This window comes from Syngnathus typhle, linkage group LG19 (genome assembly GCF_033458585.1).
Source record: "Syngnathus typhle isolate RoL2023-S1 ecotype Sweden linkage group LG19, RoL_Styp_1.0, whole genome shotgun sequence".
Lineage (NCBI taxonomy): Eukaryota > Metazoa > Chordata > Actinopteri > Syngnathiformes > Syngnathidae > Syngnathus > Syngnathus typhle.
In genome coordinates this window covers 2,480,116-2,503,386 of record NC_083756.1, presented here as the reverse complement: position 1 = coordinate 2,503,386, position 23,271 = coordinate 2,480,116, and the positions used below count along the sequence as shown (strand labels likewise).

The following is a 23,271-nucleotide window of genomic DNA, read 5'->3' as shown; positions in this document are numbered from 1 at the left end:
GATTCCTCCTTCGCGCGGGCAAACCAGGAAGTGATGAGGTCACGAGAGGTATTAACAATTTATCGGAGCAAGTGGAAATGAATTTACTGCATCTCGATGCTAATTTATGGATGTTTGTCAAGCTGGCAGGATTCCCAGGAAAACACCGTTGCGCTCAACTCCAAGCCTATTTTAGACTCATCCCCCTTTGGTACGGACGTTGCCTTGACGACAGCTCCGTGAGCCCACCTTAATTTTTCAGTAGCGTTTTAAGAGCGAGGGGGAAGAAGAAGGAAAACCTATTTATAGACGTGGCACCCTGGGTGTTTTCAAAGAGCAACGAAACTATGCTATCAACCTATGTTAGAAAAAAAAAAGTTTTGTATTTTATCAAGAATTTGGTATTACAAGTTTTTTTTTTTTTTTTATAAAACCAAATTACTTTACTGCGTTTCCTCACGTCATAAAAAGACAGTGGTGGACTTACTGTTCCCAAAGTTATAAAACCACCAAGCAAAGGACTTTCTGCAAACAAACATGGCGACTCGCTCGACCAATCAATTACGGAAGGATGTCTGAAAGAAAAAAAAACATGAGTGAAGTAGTTGCAGGTCGAAATTAGTAAAGAAGAACAAGTACAGCTCAGTGAACAAAAAGTCATGTTTCTTTTTTATCAAATATGCATATTTGTGAACATTCATGCATATCCATTAGGATCTATGCAGATACATGTCTACGTAGATATAGTCTACACACCCCTGTTCAAATGCCAAGACCATAAAAAGGTGAGACCAATATGAATTATTTATAACCTTGTGTAATGTAACCAAAGGGAAAAAAAACGTAATAAGGGAAAGTTTAAAAAAATAAAGAAGGAAATGGAATTGTTTTTGTTCAAGTGTCCACACCTGGTATGGATATGTTCAGAATTCTTCTTCACTTTGGATAAAGTTCAGATGTTCTAGTAGTCTCTCATACATGAATGCTGGGGAAAAACGTTGGTCTCATTTTTTTGCATGGCATTTAAACAAGGGTGTGTAGGTTTTCCATCCACTGCATACTTGTATCTCCATCATAGAAACGCTGCAATCAAAAACTGGAAGGAAGTGGATATAAATAGGATGCTGTGGTTTGGAGGTGTAGCAGCACAACAGGAGAGGAGGAAATGGATCCTTGAGGGGCTAAAAACAGGGTCTACTGGGGGATGTACGAGTCTCGGGCCCATTCCCCCGCGTCACCCCTCTTTTTGGGCTCTCGTTCGTAGTGGTGGTGTTCCCGCACCGGCCTTTGTTGTTGTTGATGGTGGTGACTGCGCTGCTTGTTACGTTCATTGTGGTCCTGCTCGCGTTCCTTGGTGCGATGATGGTGGTGATGATGATGGTGGTGGTGGTGGTTGTTGTGGTCACGGTGGCCTTGTTGGGGCTCCCTTAAGTCCTCCTCCTCCTCCTCCTCCTCCTCCTCCTTCTCCTCCATTTCTTCCTGGTTGGTGTCCTCATGCTGCTGCTGTTGGTGGTGGTGCTGAGGGAGGAGCTGAGTGTGAGGCTCCACGTAAGCGTCGTCCTTGTTCTCCCGGTTCTCGGGGCTCTCAGAGTCCAGCGTCTCTTGCCGGGCGAAGCCCCTGCTTCGGTGGTGGTGATGGTGGTGATGGTGATGTCGGTGGTGGTTCTCAGTCCTGGTGGAAGAAGTGCGGTGCTGGGCATGAGGCGCTCCTCTCCTGGACGACTCGGTCCTCGGGGGGCGCTCCTCCTCGATGGCGGCGTCCTCCTCGCCGTCGGCCTGCTCCTGGTCCTGGTTCTGATGATGGTAGTGGTGGTCCTCTCTGGAGCCTTTCCGCTCCACTATTGCCTTTTCTGCTCGATGCTCTGCACCGCCACCCTGATTTGGAACAGGAGGAATGATTACCCAAACAATGTGGCAATAATAATGTCCTAATTCTTGATGCATTTTGGTGTCAATTTGTTTGTGAATTTTTGATTGGTCGGGAGAAATTTTGCAATTGTTCCAGCTGTATTTCGGTAGTATGTTCTTAATTTCGCTCATTTTCATTTTAATCATGTTTTATTGATACGAAATTTTTAATTTGAGCTAACATTAATTTCAATAAGATTTACTAGCTACTGCAAAAAAAACAACTAAAATAGCCTATTTAGAATGTCATCTTATCAATATGTCATCAAAATATCCCTTTTTGGTTGGCTGGTAGAAATCGTGCGTTCCGTCGTTACTACAATATATATTTTCATGTTTTATGATTTAGTTTTAATATGTTAAATCTTTTGAATTTTCAGTTCTATATTTTAATTCAAATATTTGGTATGTGGCTTTCATTGAAATATGACATTTCAAATTTTGCTGTGGATTTGCCATTGCATGTGAGACGCGGCAACGTTTCAGCACCTGCACGCCGGACGAGGAGGGCAAGGGGGCGGCGGGCGTCTTGGTCAGCGACAGCTCCGGGGCGTCACAGCCATTTGGGTGCGTGCTCTTCCAATAGGCCTCCAGGTAGTCAGCCATGTGCTCGCACGCATCCTCCAGCTGGTTCTCGTCCAGGATGATGTCAAACATCTCCTGAGGGCGGCCAAAAAGAAAAGCATGTTAATAAAAGATGTCAGAACAATGCACAACTAACAAGTTACGGGGGGCTTACAGGCGGGCACTGAGCCAGCTTGTCGGCCGCCACCATCTGGACGTTGAGGTGTTTGGCTTGAGACTTGCCTCGCGACTTGATCAGTCTCTGCAGCACCTGAAGGCATCACCCAAAAGTTGTATGCAGAAAATAAAACTTTTATTTGATAAGAGCTGAACCCATGGAGATGTGGTGCAGTTTCCATGTCGACGGACGGGAGCGTCTCCTCACCTTGGGGGAGGTGATCTTGACGTAGACGATGATGGGGGCCAGCGACGTCTTTCCCAGCTGCGATGGGTGGTTGATGGTGTCGGCGTCCAGGATAACCAGCTGCAGTGTCCGCGCCAGCTCAAAGATGCGCTCCCTCTCTCTCTGGACCTCGGCTGAAAGGGGCACAATTGAAAATATTTGAAGGGCGTTCAAGGACGGGGGAAGGCGGCAACCGACGGTGTGAGCCGCGCTTGGACAAAAGCAATATCAGGATTTCCTAACGTGGTGAATAGGGGTGTAACGATTCATCGATGCACATCGATTAATCGATATAATGCTCGACGATTTATTGGCATCGATGCTAAAGGTAAACATCGATTTATATCGCCATGTTTGACCTCGAACATTAGACGCGACTTTAATTTGAAATCCAGTTCATTGTTGCTTGCTTCCTTTTTCCGGGAGCAGTGCGCGCTTGTTGTGTTGTGAGCAGAGCACGCACGTGAAAGGGGAGTCGACAACTAGTACGCGGCTCCTGGGCTGGTGCTATGGCTAGTGTCCAAAAAGACGAGGAAATTTGCTCCCCGTTAGGCTTCAAGTCATTGGTTTGGAAGCACTTTGGATTCCAAAGAAAAGATGGCTCAACGGACAAGACACGTGCAGTTTGTAAATCCTGCCATGCGGTGATCAAATATTCAGGGAGCACAAATCTCGCCGCACATTTCAAGAAAAAACACGCCATCAAAGTTCAGTGTTAAAATAAGCGCTTTGTATACTACAATACTCTTGTAATTTCCTAAATAAAGAGTTTGCAGTACCTTGTTGATTTTGCGTATGAATTGTTATAAATCAGGATATTGTTCTATATTTTTTATTTAAAAAAAAAAATCAATCGTAGAGCACTATATCGTGATATATCGTGAATGAATCGCAGCAGGCTTTAAGATATCGGCAAATATCGTATCGTAGTTCTTTGTATCTATATGATATCGTATCGTGACAAAACCCGCGATTTACACCCCTAGTGGTGAACATTTTATTCATTATTTTTACCGTTAGTAGTTTTGTTTTGCCGTGACATTTTTCAAGTCAACAACCACAGCCGCCTCACCCAAGTTGGAGCGCGTGTTGGAGCGCTCGATGATGGCGTGCTTGCTGGGATGGTTCAGGACGGAGCGCTTGGCGAGCGAGATGTCGGCCGTGACGCGAGTGATAGAGATTCTGTGAGCAAAAGCAAAACGACAAAACAGACATAACGTATATTTAATGGACGTAACGCAAGGGGGAGGGCACCCCCAGTTCAATATCAAGTGTACATGGGCCACCTATAAAGTTGCATGTGTGTGTGTGTGCACTCAAATGTGTGTCCCGGGCCTCAAACGAGTCCGCATTGAGAAAGCAGAATCCCGCTCAGCCTCAAAGAAGAAGTCTACTATAGCCTATTAAGGACATGCCTATTTAAAGCAGCACCACACTCGCGTCTCCCCGGGCCAACTTGTTACTTTCTCCCCAGGGGGGTGGGGGTGGGGGGATACTTTAGGGTGGATGAAGAAGGAAGCAGGATGAGAACCTACCGTCCCTCAAATCGGTGCTTCAAAAAGTCAAACAGTGCTTTTTGCATCATGTCGGTCACCTGTGAGCAGAAAACACAAACAATCCAATTGAAAGAGTCTCTTTCTGTCCTGTGGGCGCATTTGTGCAGCTCAAACGCACCTCGTAGCCCTTCAGCGACGGTCCAACCAGAACCACGGGCCGCATGGAAGGCACGACATCATATGGAGGAATGTGTTCCGTCTTTTGGAGAGAAAACAACAACATTCACAGCGCTGAGGCATTCTGGACCATGACATGAAACCATTCCTATACAAATGACATTGTAAGCTTTGGGCAGAAAGGAGTGAACAAGGAAAGAAAACAAAGCAGAAGTGTGTCACGTAATATTTAGAATATGTATTGGAAGGTTGTGAATTCAGAAAGGAGCAAGGACGCGAGCAGAGGAAAGTAAACCGGCGCGACTTACCGACTTCTGCTTCTGCTTGGCTGCGGTGAACAGAGAGAGGGAGAGAGAAAGAAAAAGTTACGAAGAAGTAGAAAGGCGCATGCTAGCCGTGCTCGGCGGAGGATGAGAAACTGAGGGCATTCGCTGGGCGGGTGGGCAGAGGAGGAACTCGGGAAGGGCGGCCGTCCGCTTTACCTTCTTAAAAAAGGGCATTCGTTTCTCTTTTGCTAATGGGGACGTGAGAGTGTTAGCGCCGCCGCATCGAGGGGAGCGCAGGATGACCGGCGGCTCATTGTCGTCCGCGTCTAAGCCTGTGGCGTCTAAGTCAACGGCTGTCGATGGCGGGGGGAGAATTATGGATGGAAAGGAAAGGAAGGAAAGGGAATGGAATGTCAGCTCGCCTACGCGTGACACTTACCAGACGACGGAGGAGTTGACTTGCGGGAGTTCGAAACCACTTCACCTAAACTTGATGAGGAGTTTGCTCCTAGTTTGCTGAAACAATACGGAATCAGATTCAATTTTAAATTAAACAAAATGATTTTTTTTAATTAAAATGATTTTTTTCTTACCTGGAATGGAATTTGCCCTGTTTGGCTCTCAGCTCTTGGAGGACTCGCATGTTTTCTAGCTTGACCGGACTGGGAATGAAACCGATCTCACAGCCTTCCTTCACCAGACGGCCTATCCACCAGTCGTTGTTGAATTTCTACGACAAAGGAACGCCGAGATTTTTGGCCGGCAGCTTCGCCTTCAAGAAAGGCCACGTTGCGATCGGGTCGTCACCTCTTTGACGTGAAGGAAGTCTTTGGCCTCGAAGGAAAGCGCCATGCCGGGGACGGGGACATCGTCCTCGTGACAGGGGCTGTAGTTGACGTTTGTGCGGACGGCGAACGCAACCGGTTTTGTCTGACGGGAAAGCAAATAAAAAATGTTTTTAAAAAACAGAAAAATCAACCAACTTTAAAGAACCAGTTGCTTGTCATGTGTCCCCAGTCTCATTATTCTGCAAGTCAAAGCAAAAAATACTTTTTTCACCCTGCAACACTTTCCTTAATTATCTTTGCTAACGCTAACGGGCAAATTCTGGCACATGCAGGTGGCGAGTAGTTATTGAGATGCGCAAATTGACGCATATCCAAGTGGAGATTTGTTTTGGCGCTCTGCACTCTGCTGAGTGAATTGAAAGTTGAACTTTATGATTTGCGGCTGTGGAGGTTTTGGCCAACGGGGCGTGAAGTTTGCCGACTGAAGGTTGTCGTCACCCATCTCTCGGGCGTGTCGTACCTTGGCCTTGTCGAGCTGCGCCTGAGCTTGCCTTTCTGCCTCTCTGCGCACTGCCTCCTTGTCCTCCTCCAGAGACACATCAGAGTCCGACGGACGGCTGGTGTAGGAATCGGCCGAACCCTTGATTGTGAGTGAGAAAAAAAAACCATCAAAACAAGACAAGGCAGGAATAGTGTTGGAAGTGGCTCATCTGCTCCCGTACGCAACTTTGACACCCACACGGGGGGTGGGGGGGGGGTCTTTTCATTCATCTCACTGCAGCAGCACAACACGCTGAGTTAAATATAGCTCCCCTCATTAGAATTGCCCAGCCGTTGCACGCGCACCGCCACGGCGGATCGATCCGTTGTCGGCGTTACGTTGGGATTATGCCAGGAGAGTCGTTATGTTGGGATTATGCAAGGAAAGTCGTATGGGCGTAAAAATGCTTAATTATCCGCTCATGTTCGGCCAAGTGCTTCAGAACTTCAGAATGGGACACCGCTTCACAGTGTTGTTGCTCACCCCCCCCTAAAGTTTGAAGGAATATTTCATGAAAGCTTAGGTCAACATTATGAGGCGTGATAACGAAACACCGTCACCGCATCTCACGGGCGGCGGTAAAGAACTTGACGAACGTCGGCTTACGTAGGCATCCGAGCTCTTGACGCGACCTCCCTTGGCTCTTTTCAGCAGGCGGACCCAGGTGGCCTTCATCGGCCACGCCGCTACACTTGGAGTCCACTTGGACCCGGCGCCACCGCGGTCAAGTTCACGCCGGCGATGCACTGGCTACAGGTAGACTGACGCTACATCAACGCCTCGCCGGGGAATGCCGCTTTCATTTCCAGCCCCGTCGCTCGATGAGGAATCCGCAGGAGCCGCCTGCCCCGCGCATCTTCTCAAACGGCTGCAGCAGGTGCCGACCGCCGAGATGAGTCAGGTGGCAGCGATGCGCCGCATCCTCCCATCCCCGTTGCCACTTGACATGCAGACAGCCGATCCGTCCCGACTCGACTCTTCTCCTTGGTGCTAATGAAGTCTCGCAGGTCCCGCCGCCGCCGCCGCCCTGACGCAAGCTCCAGCTCTCTGCATTTGTCACAAGCTCGCCTGTGCTATTTCAGTGATTCTGCCGCTCTGTCTCCGTCCACCCCTCCTCCTCCTCCTCTTTCCCCTCCTCCTCTTCCGTCACTCCCTACATTTTTTCCCTCAGTTACCCCCCAACATTCCATCCATCTGCTTGCATTGCGGGGCTCTGGCTGGGTTGTTTGTTGCGCAATCACCACAACGCCTCCTGCACGTGTGCCACTTGCTGCAACGACTAAAGTTACCTGGTATCTCAACTAATGACACAATCGTGTCCACGCTGACATGCCTTTATAGGGTCTTGATGTTTTCTGCCGCGGTGAGGCTGCAAATTACATCATCCAAGTGTTGACTTGTTTTGCTTCACTTCTGTGCGCATTTACTTCCTTTTCAATCTCAAGATGGAACCACTAGCTGGAGCAAAGACATCTTTATTTAAAACTCCAAAGTGCCATCGCAAAGCCACACGGGACAAATGAGCATAATTAGCGCGTTAATTAAAAGATTCTCGTCTCTGTTCAGGAGCAGACTAAGTTAGACTTGGCTGAGAGAGGTTACTAAAAATGTCTCCGCCGCTGCACCAATGACGCATGTTGCTCCCACGGACCGGTCGCAGGGTTGCGTGAGTTCGGAGGTCATCCGGTATGGCTGCCGGAATAAACGGATTTATTCATTTATTTATTTTTTACGAGTGGTGTTGACTCCCCAAGGAGTCCTCACCGTACATTGAAAGCTAACACGCTAATGAGCAGCGATTAGCCCGAATAATCAACGCAACATGTATCCAGGTGTTTGACGCGCACACCAGCCCGAAATCCACAACCTGATCCCGAGTGGGTGTCAAGTACGTGACTGAGCTCCACAAGGCAGGACGCAGATGCTGTTCCGAGGCCGTAAAGGTGAAGAGACTGGTGGCCCGGATGAGGCAAGGGATGACAAAGACTTGTTTGGACAGAATGAGCCCGGGGCCGCTTCGCCGGGTCAACCTCCCTGTCTACTCCCACACCCAGAATGACGGCACTAATGAGCATCGAGAAACACAATAACACTGCTCTGATCCACTTGGAATGGGATCTCCTCATTCACTTCATGTCCACCTTTTGCCATCCAAGCCCGATCCCATCATGAGCGCTGCCTTCTGTTGTCTCCCACTGGGATTTCCCAGCGCTCTCTGGCTTCTATGCATCCACTCCAGAGAGAGGTGGGGGGTGTTGGGTGGTCAGAGAGGCTTGCATTTTCTACAAAGTGACCTTCAGCGATAGTGGTTCCTTCTCAGTGCAGAGAAAATGATATTTATATCTCATAAATACAACAGCTTAAAATACTTTGTTGGATGTGGACCAAGAAAAGCTTTTTTTACCTTTTTTTGGGGTGTACTGTATAGCGGGATAATGAGTCTTGCGGCATGGCGAGAAAGAGTGATGGCGGTACTGCCGCACAGCCATCAAGGTGACACCGACGGGCCTGGGAAAAGTGTTTACCAAGCAATCCAAGAGCCAGCGCATTAGGTAAGTGCATTGTCCCATCACCTTGATGGACTTGCTGGCTGTCAATCACATGACAAGCTATCGTGGCTAGCAAGACGTGAGAACGCAGCTATGCTACGACGACTACCGCTAAACTCAAGGCAATCCAAATTTGGATTCAAACCAAAAAGTGAATCTATATCAAATTGTAGCCTTTATCCATTTGAATTTTATTGTTCAGAACGTTAGCGGCTCGGTGGAGCGCTGGGTAGCACGTCCGCCTCACAGTCAGGAGGGTGCGGGTTTGATTCCACCTTCGGCTCTCCCTGTGTGGAGTTTGCATGTTCTCCCCGGGCCCGCGTGGGTTTTCTCCGGGCACTCCGGTTTCCTCCCACATTCCAAAAACATGCTTGGTAGGCCGATTGAAGACTCCGAATTGTCCCTAGGTGTGAGTGCGAATGCAAATGGTTGTTTGTCAAGTCAAGTATATTTGTATTTATTTTATTTGTATAGCCCTAAATCTATGTTTGTCTCCGTGTGCCCTGCGATCGGCTGGCAACCGGTTCAGGGTGTCCCCCGCCTACTGCCCGATGATGGCTGGGATAGGCTCCAGCACTCCTGCGACCCCCGTGGGGACTAAGCGGTTCAGAAAATGGATGGATGGATGTTCAGAACGTAAGCACTCGGGATAAAAAACAAATGTCACTTTAAAAAGCTAAAAGCAGGGCGATATTGATTAACTGATGATGTTCTAGGCCAGACAGAGAGAGAAAAAAAGTGGCTTTAGGCCTTCTAGTGGCGCATTATGATTTCATCGCAGCTCGCTAATAAATATTACCTGCGACTGGCGGCTGCTGTCCCTGACAGACGCATCACTCTCATTAGCAGTCAATCCCTTCACTACGAGGATCTTCTTTATCTAGCAGCTCGCTCCCTCGGCGGACATCGAGTGCTATAATAGGATGACGGCTGATGAAGAAGATACACTTAAGTGAGAGAGGCCGACCTGTGGGGATGGGGGGGGTGGCTATACTTCTATTTTACGCCAGCGTCATCAATACTCCAGCAGCTCTCTGGCGTGCGAGGTGTAAGACTGCGAGATGATTGATGAGAGCTGGCCGAGAGAACGGAGTGAGTAGCGAGCTAACCGTCTCCAGTCAAACGTTAACAGCCGACAAATGGAGCGGGTTCCACATTAACACGTTTTGCCTCTGCTTCCATTTCACGTGGACTGGCTGAAGTGAGAGGGGGTGGTGACGTCACACTTTTTGGGTTCAACAAGTTCTACTGTAGCTACCGTAAAAGCACCGCCACATCTTTTTATGAGAAACTGCATCCAGTCTGTGCAAAAAAAAAAAAAAAGGCTGATATTTTCTCTTCCGGCTGCTGAGGTCACAAAGTTCACAGTGTACCTTGACAAAGAGCTTGGGAACAATCCAAAGATCAGCTGATTCGGTTGCTTTCCACGCTACAAAGTAGCAGCGAAAGTGATCTTCAAGAACAAAGCATGGGATAACGCCCCTTCAAATGTGCCCCAATAACCTCCATTCTGACAGAGTCTAAGCCCTTCCCCTTGCAAAGAGAGGAAGGAAGAAAAACCTCGCAAAAGCCTGAAAAAAAAGTTCTCCTCAAACTCACCAAATCCGAGTCCTCGCTAGCCGAGTGAAACATTTCTGCCGGGAGGGAAAAAAACAAAAAAAATCTCAGCGGCTGCCCATCTCTGTTGCGCAGCCCAGGAATTCCTCAGCCTTTTTCGCTTCCGATAAAAAAAGTATGAGCCTGGAGAGGAGTTAAAAGTTCCTTCTCAGTCCTCCTTTGGCCTACTTTTGAGGCGCGGAGAGAGGATGAGCGTCTTTCCCACGCTGGGAGTCTACTCCTTTGGAACGCCACAACCATCCACTAGACCCAAAAAACAACCCCCACCCCCCACCCCTTTCCTCCCCAACCTCTGTCCCTCCCACACACATACACACACGCACACACACGTAACGGGTAAGCAAGGAAGATCTCTGGCCAACAGGGCTGGCTTGAAAATTCCAGAAAGCAGCTGCAGCCGCTTTCTTTTATGCCCGCGTGTGTGTGTGGAGTTTACACGAGTTCCATTTTGCCTAAAAAGAAGCTAGGTTTTTGTGTGTCTTACTGTATAGCTTGGAGCACGTGTTGGTGAGACCCGAGATATCAGGAAGTCATTATCTGCGCGACACGACGCGGAGATGGTCACGGTTATCGGAAGCAGAAGCCGCCGAAAGTTTCCGTTTGTTTCGAGGGTAACAAGGGCACGGTTGCTACTAAAAACAAAGGAAATATCGTTAGCCTGATAGCGAGTGGAATAGTCATTTTGATTTGATTTGCTCAACATTAATAATAAAAAGAAATTAGAACTAAAAGCCAAATTTGTAAGTCCTTCTCCCCCCGAGTGAGTTGTTTTATGGGCGGCCCAGGCTAAATCCTGGATTATATTGGGTTTGATCAGGGTTAGTCGCCCAACCCCCCACGCCCCCCGCAAGGATTATGTTGTGGAGCGTGTGCTCGGCACGTGACAAAGCAAAGAGTCGTCGGCGCCAGACTAAACAATGCTTTCGAGAAGCACGTCTAGCTTTGACCTTCATCATCAGGCTGACTAAAGACTTGACGATTCAGCAGTTTCTTTGTCTTGCTACGTTGTGCTCCTTAAATCGGAAACTACGCACTTGATTAAATCGCCTTCAATTATCAATTCATTGTTTACTTTTAAATCATTTGAAGTAGGGGTGTAACGATACATCGATACACATCGATTAATCGATATAATGCTCTACGATTTATTGGCATCGATGCTAAAGGTAAACATCGATTTATATCGCCGTGTTTGACCTCGGACATTAGACGCAACTTTATTTTGAAATCCAGTTCATTGTTGCTTGCTTCCTCTTTCCGGGAGCAGTGCGCCCGGCGTTGTTGTGTTGTGAGCAGAGCACGCACGTGAAAGGGGAGTCGACAACTAGTACGCGGCTCCTGGGCTGGTGCTATGGCTAGTGTCCAAAAAGACGAGGAAATTTGCTCCCCTTTAGGCTTCAAGTCATTCGTTTGGAAGCACTTTGGGTTCCAAAGAAAAGATGGCTCAACGGACAAGACACGTGCAGTTTGTAAATCCTGCCATGCGGTGATCAAATATTCAGGGAGCACAAATCTCGCCGCACATTTAAAGAAAAAACACGCCATCAAAGTTCAGTGTTAAAGTAAGCAATTTGTATACTACAATACTCTTGTAATTTCCTAAATAAAGAGTTTGCAGTACCTTGTTGATTTTGCGTATGAATTGTTATAAATCAGGATATTGTTCTATATTTTTTATTAAAAAAAAAAAAAAAAAAATCGATCGTAGAGCACTATATCGCGATATATCGTGAATGAATCGCAGCAGGCTTTAAGATATCGGCAAATATCGTATCGTAGTTCTTTGTATCGATATTATATCGTATCGTGACAAAACCCGCGATTTACACCCCTAATTTGAAGACATTAGAAATTTTTGGATGGGCAGAGTGACTTAGAAGGAGAAACTTTGCTAATGCTAGCTTCAACAAAGACATCAACGTTGCTAACAGCACTTCAAACGACAGGACCGAGTTTCTCGCTCATAGGTGACTTCCTAAAGTCTCCACAGGGAAACGCAGAAAATAAAAGACATTATGAGTTGATTCCGCACGCGTGGTGTCAAAATGAAGGTCAGACTAATTGAGCTTGAGCCTCGAGGGAGGAAAGGCCGCATGCCGAGTGAGTGACTGGTGATCAGGAAGTCGGAGCTGGTGTCGCTGGCCGCCGACTAAAAATACATCGAAAAAAAATTTGATAGGCAACAACGAGCCTGTAATGTGACCAAGCATCCGGCGAACAAGCCGTTCGTTCCCCAGCTAAAAGTGCGAAAGCGGCAACTGTTGGCAAGCAGCTCAAAACCAAAAGCGGCCATTTTGAGTCTCAAGTCACTCGCACTTAACAATAACAGTCCACAGCTTCACATTGCCAAAAAGCATCGACGAGGATCACGAATTAATTTGTCACAATGAGACAAGGTCAGACCAGCGGTGAAGTGAAAAAGTGCAACGGACAAGAGACTCCATTGATTTAAAAAAACAAATGGGCCAACATCAACAACTGTGTGTTCTTTGCCATGGCCGCCATTCAACATTTGTCAAAACACACAAGGGACTTGGCAAGAGTGCCACAACTTCACGTGCTACCCTGATAAGAATATATATTTTTAGTAAATAACCTGGAATACTTTTGACTAATTGTTGGACGCTATAACGGATATCAGACTCATCTTTAGACTCTAAACGAAGGCACGGATGGAAAATCTTGCCTGGGGCCTGACGGGACTCTGATTCCTAACTAATGAAGCCCGCGAGGGCCGGCAGCCAGCATCTGACCGGGGTTACCTAGATACGGGACACGCCACGTCACTCGAGCTCCGCCACCATCTCTAATTACTGAAATCGAGACCGAAAAGGCTCGCCAAGGGGAGGAAAAAAAAAAGGGACAGAGAGGAACAAAGAGCAACACTTCCTGTCTTGTTTCCCCTTCATGGCGATCTTGATTATTTGGGTTAAAATGATTGAAAAGGATTTTAGAATAAAATCAAAGCTGAGTCAGTTTCACTTCAGCACAAAATTTCACTTGCTCATCATCGACATTTGCATTCAGTTGACGGACTAACGCAAGCTTATCTTTGGCAATCCAGCGCTTCTCCCTAAATTGATATTCAAAGCGCAGGCCGACGTCAGCAGACTGTGACGACGGCAAAACAAATCCAAAGTCAGACCCGAGACGCTCTTGTTTTTTTTGCTTTACCTTTAGTTTCTTGGACATGCTCGTCCTCAACGCCAAAACGACCTGCGGCCGGCGCTTCTCTGGCTCCTCAGCGCCACTGCCAGCTGACACGCGCGTGCCGTCTCTCGTTTAAGCTGCCGTGGTGTCATTGTTCGCTGCAAAGTGTTTTTCCCGCTGGCTGAGCATTAAGCTTTAATTTCCTAGGATGACATCTGTTGCGTGGTTAACTAAATGGCACTCAACGAGGAAGATTGTGTGTGTGTGGGGGGGGGGGGGGGGGCAGCACCATACAGACGAAAACATGTTTTAATTTTGCTACTGCGGAGAGCTTTTTCGTGATAATGACAAGCAAATGTGACGCTATGACCGGACAAACTAGAGCGAGTCAGAGTAACATCTGGCGCAATAATCTGCCTGGCGACGACTGACGATCGTCGCTGCGTTGCACGGCGGTGCAAATTTGTATTTTTTTAGTTGCACCCCGAATGCTGATTAACATTCAAAAAAGGTTTTACATGAAGAATGGGGGGAGGGGGTTACTGGAAATAGAAATGTAGTATATACACAAAAATACATAAAAAATTATAGTAGAGTGCCCCATGCCCAAGTAGCTGATTTCATTCCTGCAAAGCCACTCTCACTCTAATCTCCCTTGATCCAGCTGCACTAGCAAAGAATTACATGCCAGAATTACATTTTTTTTTAAATAAATAAATAAACAGGAAACATAATAAAGATTGTGATGGGTATGCCTGCACTTGCGAACAAATTTAAGAGTCAAGCTAAAAAGCAAAAGTCGTCGATAACTTTCTCGGACCGCCATGCGAGTTGGCAGAGCAGTTGGCAGATTTTATAAAGTGGACATGTAGTAGCTTTCCGTTATATAATAGTTAAATCTCTAAAGCCTCTCTTTGGAAAGGCTCGCTGGCACAGGAGCATCAGAAACGGGCGCAAACGCACCGGTGGCGACCATCGTGTTCTGTTCACGCACGCACGACGCAAACACTCTGCTTACCCACGACACATTTTTGTTCTTGGAGTGTCTGAGCATGGCAACGGGAGCGGGCCTGTCCAGATGAGTCTTCCGAAGACCCGGGGATCAGGGCTGCTGGCCAGAGGGTGGCCTTCCCGGTGACCCCGAATTGCCCGGCATCCGCGAAAAAAAATCTCCAAGTCTTGCAGGAAAATACAAATCTTGTGAACTCCTCCTGACAGCAGGCAATGACCTGAGTGCTTACATATTGGCGGCGAGTATGAATATGAAAGGTCCCAGCGGCAGGTTTAACCCCGCCCAGCTGAGCCCCCGGCCGGCACGCTACCAATCGTGCTGCGGTTTGCCGTGGCCCGGCTCCCGAGGGCCAGCTTAGCGGCGGATGAGCCTTCTCCGTGGAGGAGAGGGCTGCTGTCATTCGATGCCACAACAACCAGAACTGAAGGAAACCAAAACGACGCTAGACGACAGGTTTTCAACGCCAGACTTCCCGCAGCGCCTTGATCCACTTTTAACAGCACGGCTCTTAATTAATTGTTTATAGCCGCATTGGCCGGCAGCCCTCGTCAAGAGGTCGCCCGCGTGCTGCCGCCCCTAATTAGCTCCGCGGAACATCCGCAGATGTTTTAAATGAGGCTCAGATAGCCCGACACCCTCTCCGGCTTGCGCTCAAGTGGAAAGGCGAGCCGAGTATATATCACACTTTCCGGTAGTCTTGCGAAGATGATGTAAAAGTGCTACAAGAGTTCCGAGACATTCCTTTAAGTCTCTGTCGCCAATTAGTCGCTCCCTTTCCGGACAGTTTCACATTCTCTGGAAAAGTCGGAAAATGCTCGGCGCTCGCCAAAAGAAGTCCCTGGCCCCAAAAGGCTCTTCCCCAGGCGTCTTCCAGAAACGTTAACTGGAGGTATCAGCCTTAGGTGGAGTTTTCTGGAAGAAACTCAATCCAAAGTCAACTCTAGATTCATATTTTAGTTCGTTTTGTTTAGGTACAAAATATATTTACAGAATGTGTTCTGTAGTCCAACTTGACTGGCTGGCCTCCATTCACAATCTTTTCTGACTAGGAGGGGGGAGGGGTGGATGTCTTACATTCCCGGAGTTTCCATGAGTAGCGTCTGGGACCGTCTACTCTAGCCTCTCAGTAAACGGCACGCTTCACATTCCATTTGGAGCGGAATTGTCATCTTGATGATGTAACACCGACATGTAAGTGGAGCATCGTAGAACTAGCGGCGGGGCACGGCAGCTGGAGTGTAATTACTGCTCCCAGTTTTTTGTTATATATATGACATTGATGATATTAAATTTCACCGCACCTGAACTCAGCGCGTGAACACCTTACCACACGCCGAGGCTCACCAGCCAAGTGTGGCTGGGCAACAGCTTGAGGGGTTTTGTTTTTGTTTAATATATGACATTGATGATATTAAATTTCACCGCACCTGAACTCAGCGTGTGAACACCTTACCACACGCCGAGGCTCACCAGCCAAGTGTGGCTGGGCAACAGCTGGTCCGACACTAATCCACTCATCAGTTAAATTAAAGCTTACTCAGCTGTGAGGTGAACATTGCTCCAGCGCAATGTGGAGTCAAACCAATCACTGCAGGAGTCTGAAATATATTCTTTTGGACAAGGGATGGAGATGTAGACAAATTGTCACGTAATCCACCGTGAGGTTTGCGACCGACAGATTATTCGGGTCGAGCTCATTTCGACACACGCGGGCTTGTCATCGCTGAGTAGTCCAAACGTTTGATTGTGTGATGAGGCCAAAGTGATAGAAGGCCATCTAGTGGCGAAAGCAAATGAAAAAGTATCTTAACTGCAGCACAGGAGTAAACACGAAAGATGAAAATGAGTGTTGGGGTAAGGTGGAGTAAACTGCTGACAAACTAAGCAACGTTCAAAAATGAAGAACTGGAGCAGAATGGCCAATTTCCGAGCCCGCTGATGAATAGGAAGCGTCAAACTTACATATGGAAGCGCTGCTTTCCGGCGATGGCCCAGCCCGCAGCACGGCATGAAGTGGACCGGGGAAGGGAGGGACGGATGGGGGCTACCTGTCGGGCGGCGGCATCCGCTCAGCCTCGGTCCGCCCCGGTGTATCCTTGACGTGGGTTGAGAGGACTTGAAGTCGGAAAGCCTGTCGTTATCATCATCATCGTCTTGTAGCCATCTTGTGACGGCAGAATCCACTTGAGCTCCTCAGGTCGGACCTGTCCCCGCCCCAAAAAAAAAATCCTCTGCAGTGCTACAGTTTTCACGGGGCTGCTTCCAGCCACTCACTCGCTGTGGCACACGAGTTGCTGCTTGCCACGAAGGCTTGTGGAGGGAGGAGGGGGGTTTGTCCTTTATTGACCGCCGTCCCCTGGCGTCCTACACGAGAGCGTCCATCCAGATGCCCCTTCTCTCTTTTCTTCTCTTGACTTTGAGCCCCCACCTTCCCTTTCGCAACTTGAACGCTCTGCCAGTCAGTCCTCATTTGCATTGCATTAGCCTTTATGCAGCAATGTGCTTCCCTTTCAAAACCACAAAATGCAGCAGTGCCTGAGGTGCAAAAAGATCAGACTATAGAAAAGTCTTTCAGGGGATTCACAGTACGGGATACCCGGCATCGTGCCCAAAGTCAGCTAGGATAAGTTCCAGCTCACCTGTGACGCTGAAGTGGACAAACGCTATAGAAAACGACCTCATGTTCAAACACTTGCAATTACCACATTCCTCCACTAGATGGCGTTCTAGCACCGAGCTCATGACTGCAGTCTAACGCCACAAACACACAAGACCATCACTGCACGTTATAACACCACCTAAGGAGGACCAAGAGTGTCAAAATGGAATAAGCAAGTAATCAAATATGCTAATAATGATTTAATTAGTAAGAATTGACGAATAAATATTGAAATAAAAAACTCAAATTGGCAGTCTTGGAACTCCATAAATATCCACCACTATTGAACAGGTTACATAATAGCACAGGAGAGGTCGCCAGGTCTGATAAGATGGTAATCAGGAGGATGTGACGTCATTCATTAGGCAAAAAGAAGGCAGGAAATTAAAAGCCCGCAATCAGTGGTGGAATGCAACCGGGCTTTCGTGCCCCGGCCGTGGCCTCAAGTTTGTGAGCGCGACCAGGAGGACGTAGGGTGTGAAATGACCTCAGACCACATACAGACCTCAATGTTGGAGCAAATCGTTTCTGTCTGTACCATATTTGATACCACAATTAGGACAAGAGCTATTTTTAGACCGGTGCCTAAGCAATCCTTCAAAAGTTCAGTAGTGTTTATTCTGTGCTTCGCTAGAAGCGTTTGTTGATTGTTTTTAGACAAGTTCTAAATTAGGAAAGCGTATTAATATAGTCTTGGGGGAGGGGTGTTTTCCTACGATGCACAGGGATGGCAAACGGGAAATTCGTCAGAGCAGAAACAAGGTCCAAGAGGCTCATTCACAAGTTGTCAGAGAAGCTGAGTGCAAACAGGCCTTTTTGTGCTTGGTGCCAAAAGAATTAGACCATGCGCGCCTCCTCCTAAAAAGGGAGAAACATTTCATCAAGGGCACCCATCCCGCCCTGTGCAGGTCTCTACATTCTACAAAGTCCAGACGAGTAAAAGGCATACCTCGCCAGTTCTGCTTTATAACAGGAGATGCGAGTGCCGACGCGGAGGCGGTGTTTACACAAGACTGTCAGGGCAGCATACATACAAAGTCAGGACTGATGGATGATGATGATGACCACGAGAGCACAGAACTTATGCTTAGTTTGTTTTTACCGGCACACATTTACACAGAAACATGCCGTTTCCGAGAAGGGATAGGAAATGGGCTCAAAGGACATTAAAGTTTAGATGTCAATGTGAGTGAGCGAGTTTGTTAGTTTGCAAGAGCAGAAAGTATGGTTACTCCTTACCTGACGTACGAGGCTGTTGGTGGTGGTATCCGAGGAGGTGCTCCCGTTCAAACCTTTCAAGCGACATTTCCTGCAGGCTGCTTTGCTGAGACTCTTTAAAAATAAAAATGCATAAATAAAACAATTAAGCAGCTAGCTTGACTGACTGACTGACTGAATGACTGACTGAATGACTGACTGACCGACTGAAGGCCTCGAATGAGCACTCGACTTAGCTTTTAATTAACAATAATCAAATAAAACAGCAGTAAAAATATTATTAATACACATACAACTAATTCTGATAACACTATAACAGTAAAAAGAAGTACCAACAAAAGTCGTAAAAGTGGAACTGACCTTTACCGGGAAGTAAAGCAAACTTAAATGTCGCCGTCGATTCGATTCACCTGTCACCTGAGTAATTTGATTTAACTGTGATTTAAAAAAGACGTAAAAAAAGACGCTCGTAGCACATTTGACCCAAAACAACTTTGATTTATGCAGTAAAGAGTAATGAAAACGTAGTAAACGTGACACAAAACGACACTAGAGGTAAACATAAACCGAAGCCAAAATGTCGTCGCAATTGAGCACGAGACTGACATTTTCACCTGCGAACTTTTAAAGACTAAAAAAAAAAAAAAAGATTTAACTCACTTGAAACACCGACTGCTGCGAGTCAACTTCCATTTATGGGCAAGCCGCTGTTTCTTTCTCTTTTTTTTCAGACGTAGCAACGACAAAAATCACAAAGCACGCACACGGTGAAGCTCTCGACCATCTTGAGGCATTTTCATCACTGCCAGCAAGCCTGACGAGGCTGCTCCTCCGCCGGGGTCGTCAAGTTGGCCGAAGCGAGAGGAGCTTGAAACAGCAGCTCCGGTGATAACGATGGAAGTTTTACAGCCTGCGGCATCACATCTATTTTGCTGCCCACACTGGATGCTCAATGTGTGTACCCGTCCGTCCCTCCGTCTGTCCATCCTTCCTTTCACCGCCTCTTCATGACAACACTCCAAGAGAAATAAATTAAGTTAATGCCTGAAACAGTTGTTCATTTTTATTTATATCAAAATGCAAGGAGAATTAATGTTTTTCACACTTTAAAGCGGAATTCAAGATAAGTCTAAAAAAATTCTTCGTAATATTTTGTATCCGCTTGTCTTCCAGGCTATCCTGTATTGCCCCCTGCTGTTGACAAAACGACGTTACAGTGGCCACACTCACGCTTGCGAATGTCAACATGGCCAAACTCAGAAAACACATTTTTTGTGGGATCGCTTAGCAGCTAGCCGTTGCATGACCATAACCACCGACGAATGAACAAAAACTAGGTATGAAAAAAATAGCACACTCTTCTCACCCATTGTGGGCAGCAATAAGCCTCACAAAGGAGACACCGCCATAAAATATCCCCGTTTATTGTTGTGATTATGATAATACTAGAATTTGAGATCATGTTCAAAGAGTGCGAGCAGCAGGAGACAGGCCCAACCCGACAGGAGGCCAATATTCTGCAGGAGGAACGCAGTTAATGGCCGTCCACTCTGGAAGCGATTCATCTCAGGAAGCTAGCGGAACACAGAAAAGGATGACACAACTATTAAGATGAATAAAATATGTGTGGAGTCCCATTAGCAGCTATTAGCTTACTTCAGACAGAGCGCACATAGTAGCGTATTGCTAGCATAGGGCCATTTATCTCACCATCTCCACCAGTGACAGGTAGAGGAAAATGCCCGCAGTCACTGCAAAGATCCACTGCTGCACATGAGCCTGGGCCGAGACGAAGAGTCCAATGTAGAGGCCTGCGAAGGCCGTCAGGGCGCTGACAAAATTCATGATCACGGCCGTCTTCACGGGGAGTCCGGAGCTCAGCAGCACCGCAAAATCACCTGCAAGAAAAAAATGTCAATAAGTAGAAAAAGTGTGTTTGGAATGGTGGAGCAAGTTGTCACCCATCTCGTGCGGGATCTCGTGGCACAAGATGGCCACAGTGGTCGCCATGCCGGTCTCGGGCGAGGAGGAGAAGGCGGCGCCCACCACTAGGCCATCGGCAAAGTTGTGGAGGCTGTCGCCAACAATGACCATCACAGCCAGCAAGGGAATGTCACAGCCTAGGGAAACTACGTTAAGGACTTCATCGGTAGTGAACCACATTGCTCTTTTCTTTACTTTTTGGTGAAGGTCTCTGCTCTGGAGATGTTTCTGCTTCTTCATCCACTGGTCCCTGCTGGAAAGTTAAACTGCACCTTTGCATTGAAACCGTCCTGAAAGCCAGCTCATAAAACCAGAACCCAAATGAGCCTTACCAGCTGGATGGTGGAGATGGACTTGCCCCTCTGGGACGGACCCTTGGAGCCCCCCCGAGAGTGGCTCTAAAGGGCAAGGAGAAGCAAAGCCGTGCTTGAGAATTCCAAGCGTTACTGTCAGGAACTTACATGTCCGTGCTGAGGAACCAGGAAGGAAAAGATCCTCCCCATGAGGAAGAAGCCGTAGATGCCGGCCACCATGCCGACGGTCTTCCACAAATAGTCCGTTTGCTCTGTGAGGTGTTCCTCGTCATGTCCATGGAGGCCGAGGATCTACAAATAAAATGTTTTTGTACATCTTGTCCCTGAACACCAACCACTAGTTGAATAACCATGAGGGGCTCACTTGCGGGATGAGGTGAAGGAGGGCATCGCCCGAGAGAGTCCCCACGGCCAGGCCCACAAAAAGCTGCAAGATGAGGCTATAGCTCTCCTGGCGGGAGTTGAAGAAGATCAGGCAGATGCCTAGCATGGATCCCAGGGTGATGAGCAGCACCGCCATCGTGCTGTAGCCATACTCTGAGACCATTAAAAAATCAACATAGGATTTCTAATCATTAGGAATGGAAAATAACAAAACCAGGTCGAGAAAGAGGAGGTCAAACATCTCACTCTCAAAAGCAGTGGGCTGAGCTCTCGCGGTGTCTTCTGCAGAATGGCACGCGTGGCCTAGCAACTGCTGGATGATGGCCGGGCACATTTGTCCAAAGTGCTCCTTCGAAATGGGCAGTTGCGGGTCCAGAGAAAAAATATACACTAGCTGATTGGCTGAAAAACACACCTGAGAACGAGAAAACCCAATGAGCTCTCTGTGCGTCTTCTCCGTCCATCTATCGAGTATTCACCTGCGCCCAGTTGCCAGCTTGGTGCTCGCAACCCTCCAGCGAATGCGCCGACTCGACCCGCGAGCTTCGCCTCTTCCTGTCGTGAGCGTGTGGCTTCTTTCCTTCTCCGCCAACACCAAGCTGATGAAGAAGTACTTCCAAATCTTCCAGAAGAAGCAAAACTATCACCAAAACTATTTTCAAAAATGGCTCTAAAGAAAAAGAAGGTCTCACCTACAACTTGGAGGTCGCTGGTGCGATTAAGGGAATGAAAGATGTAGTTGGTAAAAAAAGCCGGCGGAGGGAGGTTCCTCTGAGCGAAACAGGGACCTCTCAGGAGGTGACTGACGATGGCAGCAGACACTTTGGCAACGGACGCCATAGCGACACCTTCTTTCACGTTGGTCTGTTCAAGCAGATGAGCGGCGTCAATACACTGGATCTTCAAATTGGAGGTCGGAGAACCTTCCCGGCTGGAGGTTTTGTTGTCCTGGTTGACAATCTGAAGAATGCTCTGAAGTTCACCCGACGACAGGACGCCGTTGTCCTCTGCCGCATGGAGATCGGTGAGAGCCCTCAAGTAGAAGTCGTAGCTACGGGCGGGCGAAGAGGACGACCGGCACAGATCCGGCAGCTTCACGACGTAGTACAGCAGAAGAGTGGAGAGGCGCTGGAAGTCGTTCTCTGTCAGATAAGGCTTCTCGTCATCCTCCAGCACGGAGAGCGCCACGTCCACTGGCAGGCACTGGTGATATCGAGAGCACAAAGGAACTCTGAAATCCCATAGAGGAGCCCCTTGGAGGCTCCGTGTGGAGAGCAAGGGGTGCTCCAAAGAAAGCCACTCAAGCAAGAACGAGCCAAAAAGGTCAAGAACTTAAGCCTCGCATTCCAGCCTTGACAAATGTTCTCAGGAGTTAGCACAAGTTGTTTTGATTGGTGGAGATGGGCCTACCTTGTCACAGACATCTAGAGAAGCACCCGTCCTCTCTGGGCAGTCCACCGCCAGAAGAATTGCAGAGACCAGGATGCCGACATGGTTCTTCTGGAGGCGCGTCTCTTCATCCTGACTGAGCGGCAGATCCAAGACTCGGAGGACGTCTTGTAGGTAGGACTCCGCTCGGACTCGTCCCGGCAGACACATCAGCAACAGCAGGAAACGAGGAACAGTAAATCCTCGGGAGCACATGTTGCTGCGGAGGTCTTCCCAAGATGAAGTGATCATCCAAACGCTTGGCGCTCACCCTCCACTTGAACTAACCCTTACAGTGCAGCCAAAGCCGACCGGGCCTCTCGGTCCACAACAAAAGGATTAGTGCAGCCAGTCAGAGAGCACGGGGGCAGGGAGAAATCGACGGGGGGTGAGCACAATTAGTATTTAGAAGAGAAATTATGCTTGGCATTCGAGGCTGGGGAGAAAAAAAAGTTACATTAAAAACGAGGTCACTGGGAATGAGAACTAGTACATCTAGTACATGACTCCTAAAAATCATGACAGAAGGTTTTATTAATGATCTCTGAGTCCATGCTATATATATTTTTTTTATTCTTCACAAAAAAAACTTTTTGAACATCATCCCACTTTGGGTCAAAACGACAGGAGCACAGTAAGAAAAGCCAATTTCTACCAGCCCATAAGGTGATGAAAGGTTTGTGCAGAATTCCAGCTACTAAAAACAACAAAAAAGGACTTATTAGAAGTAAGCTCCTGAGGATTTGTTCCCATGGAGAGAGTTTGGTTGCTCCTATCGGAGGTAAACAAGCGGCAGAAAGTTCTGATTCGCAGTTTTACGAGGGAGAATAATGAC

General features: G+C 47.8%; 2 protein-coding genes across 10 annotated transcripts; both read right to left on the bottom strand.

Moving 5' to 3' along the window:
- Positions 1-621: 621 nt before the first annotated feature.
- cacnb2a (calcium channel, voltage-dependent, beta 2a) lies at positions 622-19,245 on the bottom strand. Of its 7 annotated transcripts, none has more exons than XM_061265818.1 (14): positions 18,988-19,245; positions 18,349-18,441; positions 6,102-6,221; positions 5,601-5,723; positions 5,387-5,523; positions 5,233-5,309; positions 5,010-5,146; positions 4,529-4,609; positions 4,390-4,448; positions 3,927-4,036; positions 2,837-2,988; positions 2,627-2,722; positions 2,377-2,547; positions 622-1,854 (listed from the first exon to the last, which is right to left on the bottom strand). In XM_061265818.1, exons 1-14 carry the CDS (start codon positions 19,018-19,020, stop codon positions 1,174-1,176), a joined length of 2,070 nt encoding a protein of 689 aa, XP_061121802.1. In that variant the 5' UTR covers positions 19,021-19,245; the 3' UTR covers positions 622-1,173. The 7 variants fall into 7 exon arrangements, with proteins under 7 accessions (XP_061121802.1, XP_061121806.1, XP_061121804.1 ...); XM_061265822.1 differs by lacking the exon at positions 5,010-5,146 and adding an exon at positions 4,836-4,855; XM_061265820.1 differs by lacking the exon at positions 18,988-19,245 and adding an exon at positions 16,413-16,654.
- Positions 19,246-19,370: 125 nt separating this feature from the next.
- Positions 19,371-23,141, bottom strand: LOC133143714 (zinc transporter ZIP12-like). 3 transcript variants are annotated; one of them, XM_061265826.1, is made up of 11 exons: positions 22,419-23,141; positions 21,701-22,211; positions 21,488-21,630; positions 21,255-21,423; positions 20,989-21,161; positions 20,772-20,915; positions 20,643-20,708; positions 20,506-20,563; positions 20,289-20,447; positions 20,038-20,225; positions 19,371-19,901 (listed from the first exon to the last, which is right to left on the bottom strand). In XM_061265826.1, the coding sequence occupies exons 1-11, from the start codon at positions 22,686-22,688 to the stop codon at positions 19,773-19,775; spliced, it is 2,010 nt and encodes a 669-aa protein (XP_061121810.1). In that variant the 5' UTR covers positions 22,689-23,141; the 3' UTR covers positions 19,371-19,772. The 3 variants fall into 3 exon arrangements, with proteins under 3 accessions (XP_061121810.1, XP_061121812.1, XP_061121811.1); XM_061265828.1 differs by lacking the exon at positions 20,506-20,563 and having other exon boundaries at positions 20,289-20,499; positions 20,622-20,708; XM_061265827.1 differs by lacking the exons at positions 21,255-21,423; positions 21,488-21,630; positions 21,701-22,211; positions 22,419-23,141 and having other exon boundaries at positions 20,506-20,582; positions 20,989-21,155.
- Positions 23,142-23,271: the final 130 nt, after the last annotated feature.

Bases quoted from the DNA above. Each gene is read 5' to 3' on its own strand.
- cacnb2a (XM_061265818.1), bottom strand. From the start codon at position 19,020: ATGGAAGTTGACTCGCAGCAGTCGGTGTTTCAA. The intron at 6,222-18,348 runs GTAAGGAGTAAC...CTCACAATCAAG, and splicing joins CCAACAGCCTCGTACGTCAG to GGTTCGGCCGATTCCTACAC. The intron at 5,310-5,386 runs GTAAGAAAAAAA...GTATTGTTTCAG, and splicing joins CAGGGCAAATTCCATTCCAG to CAAACTAGGAGCAAACTCCT.
- LOC133143714 (XM_061265828.1), bottom strand. From the start codon at position 22,688: ATGATCACTTCATCTTGGGAAGACCTCCGCAGCAACATGTGCTCCCGA. The intron at 21,162-21,254 runs GTGAGATGTTTG...TAATGGTCTCAG, and splicing joins TCAGCCCACTGCTTTTGAGA to AGTATGGCTACAGCACGATG. The intron at 20,916-20,988 runs GTGAGCCCCTCA...TTTTATTTGTAG, and splicing joins TCCTTCACCTCATCCCGCAA to ATCCTCGGCCTCCATGGACA.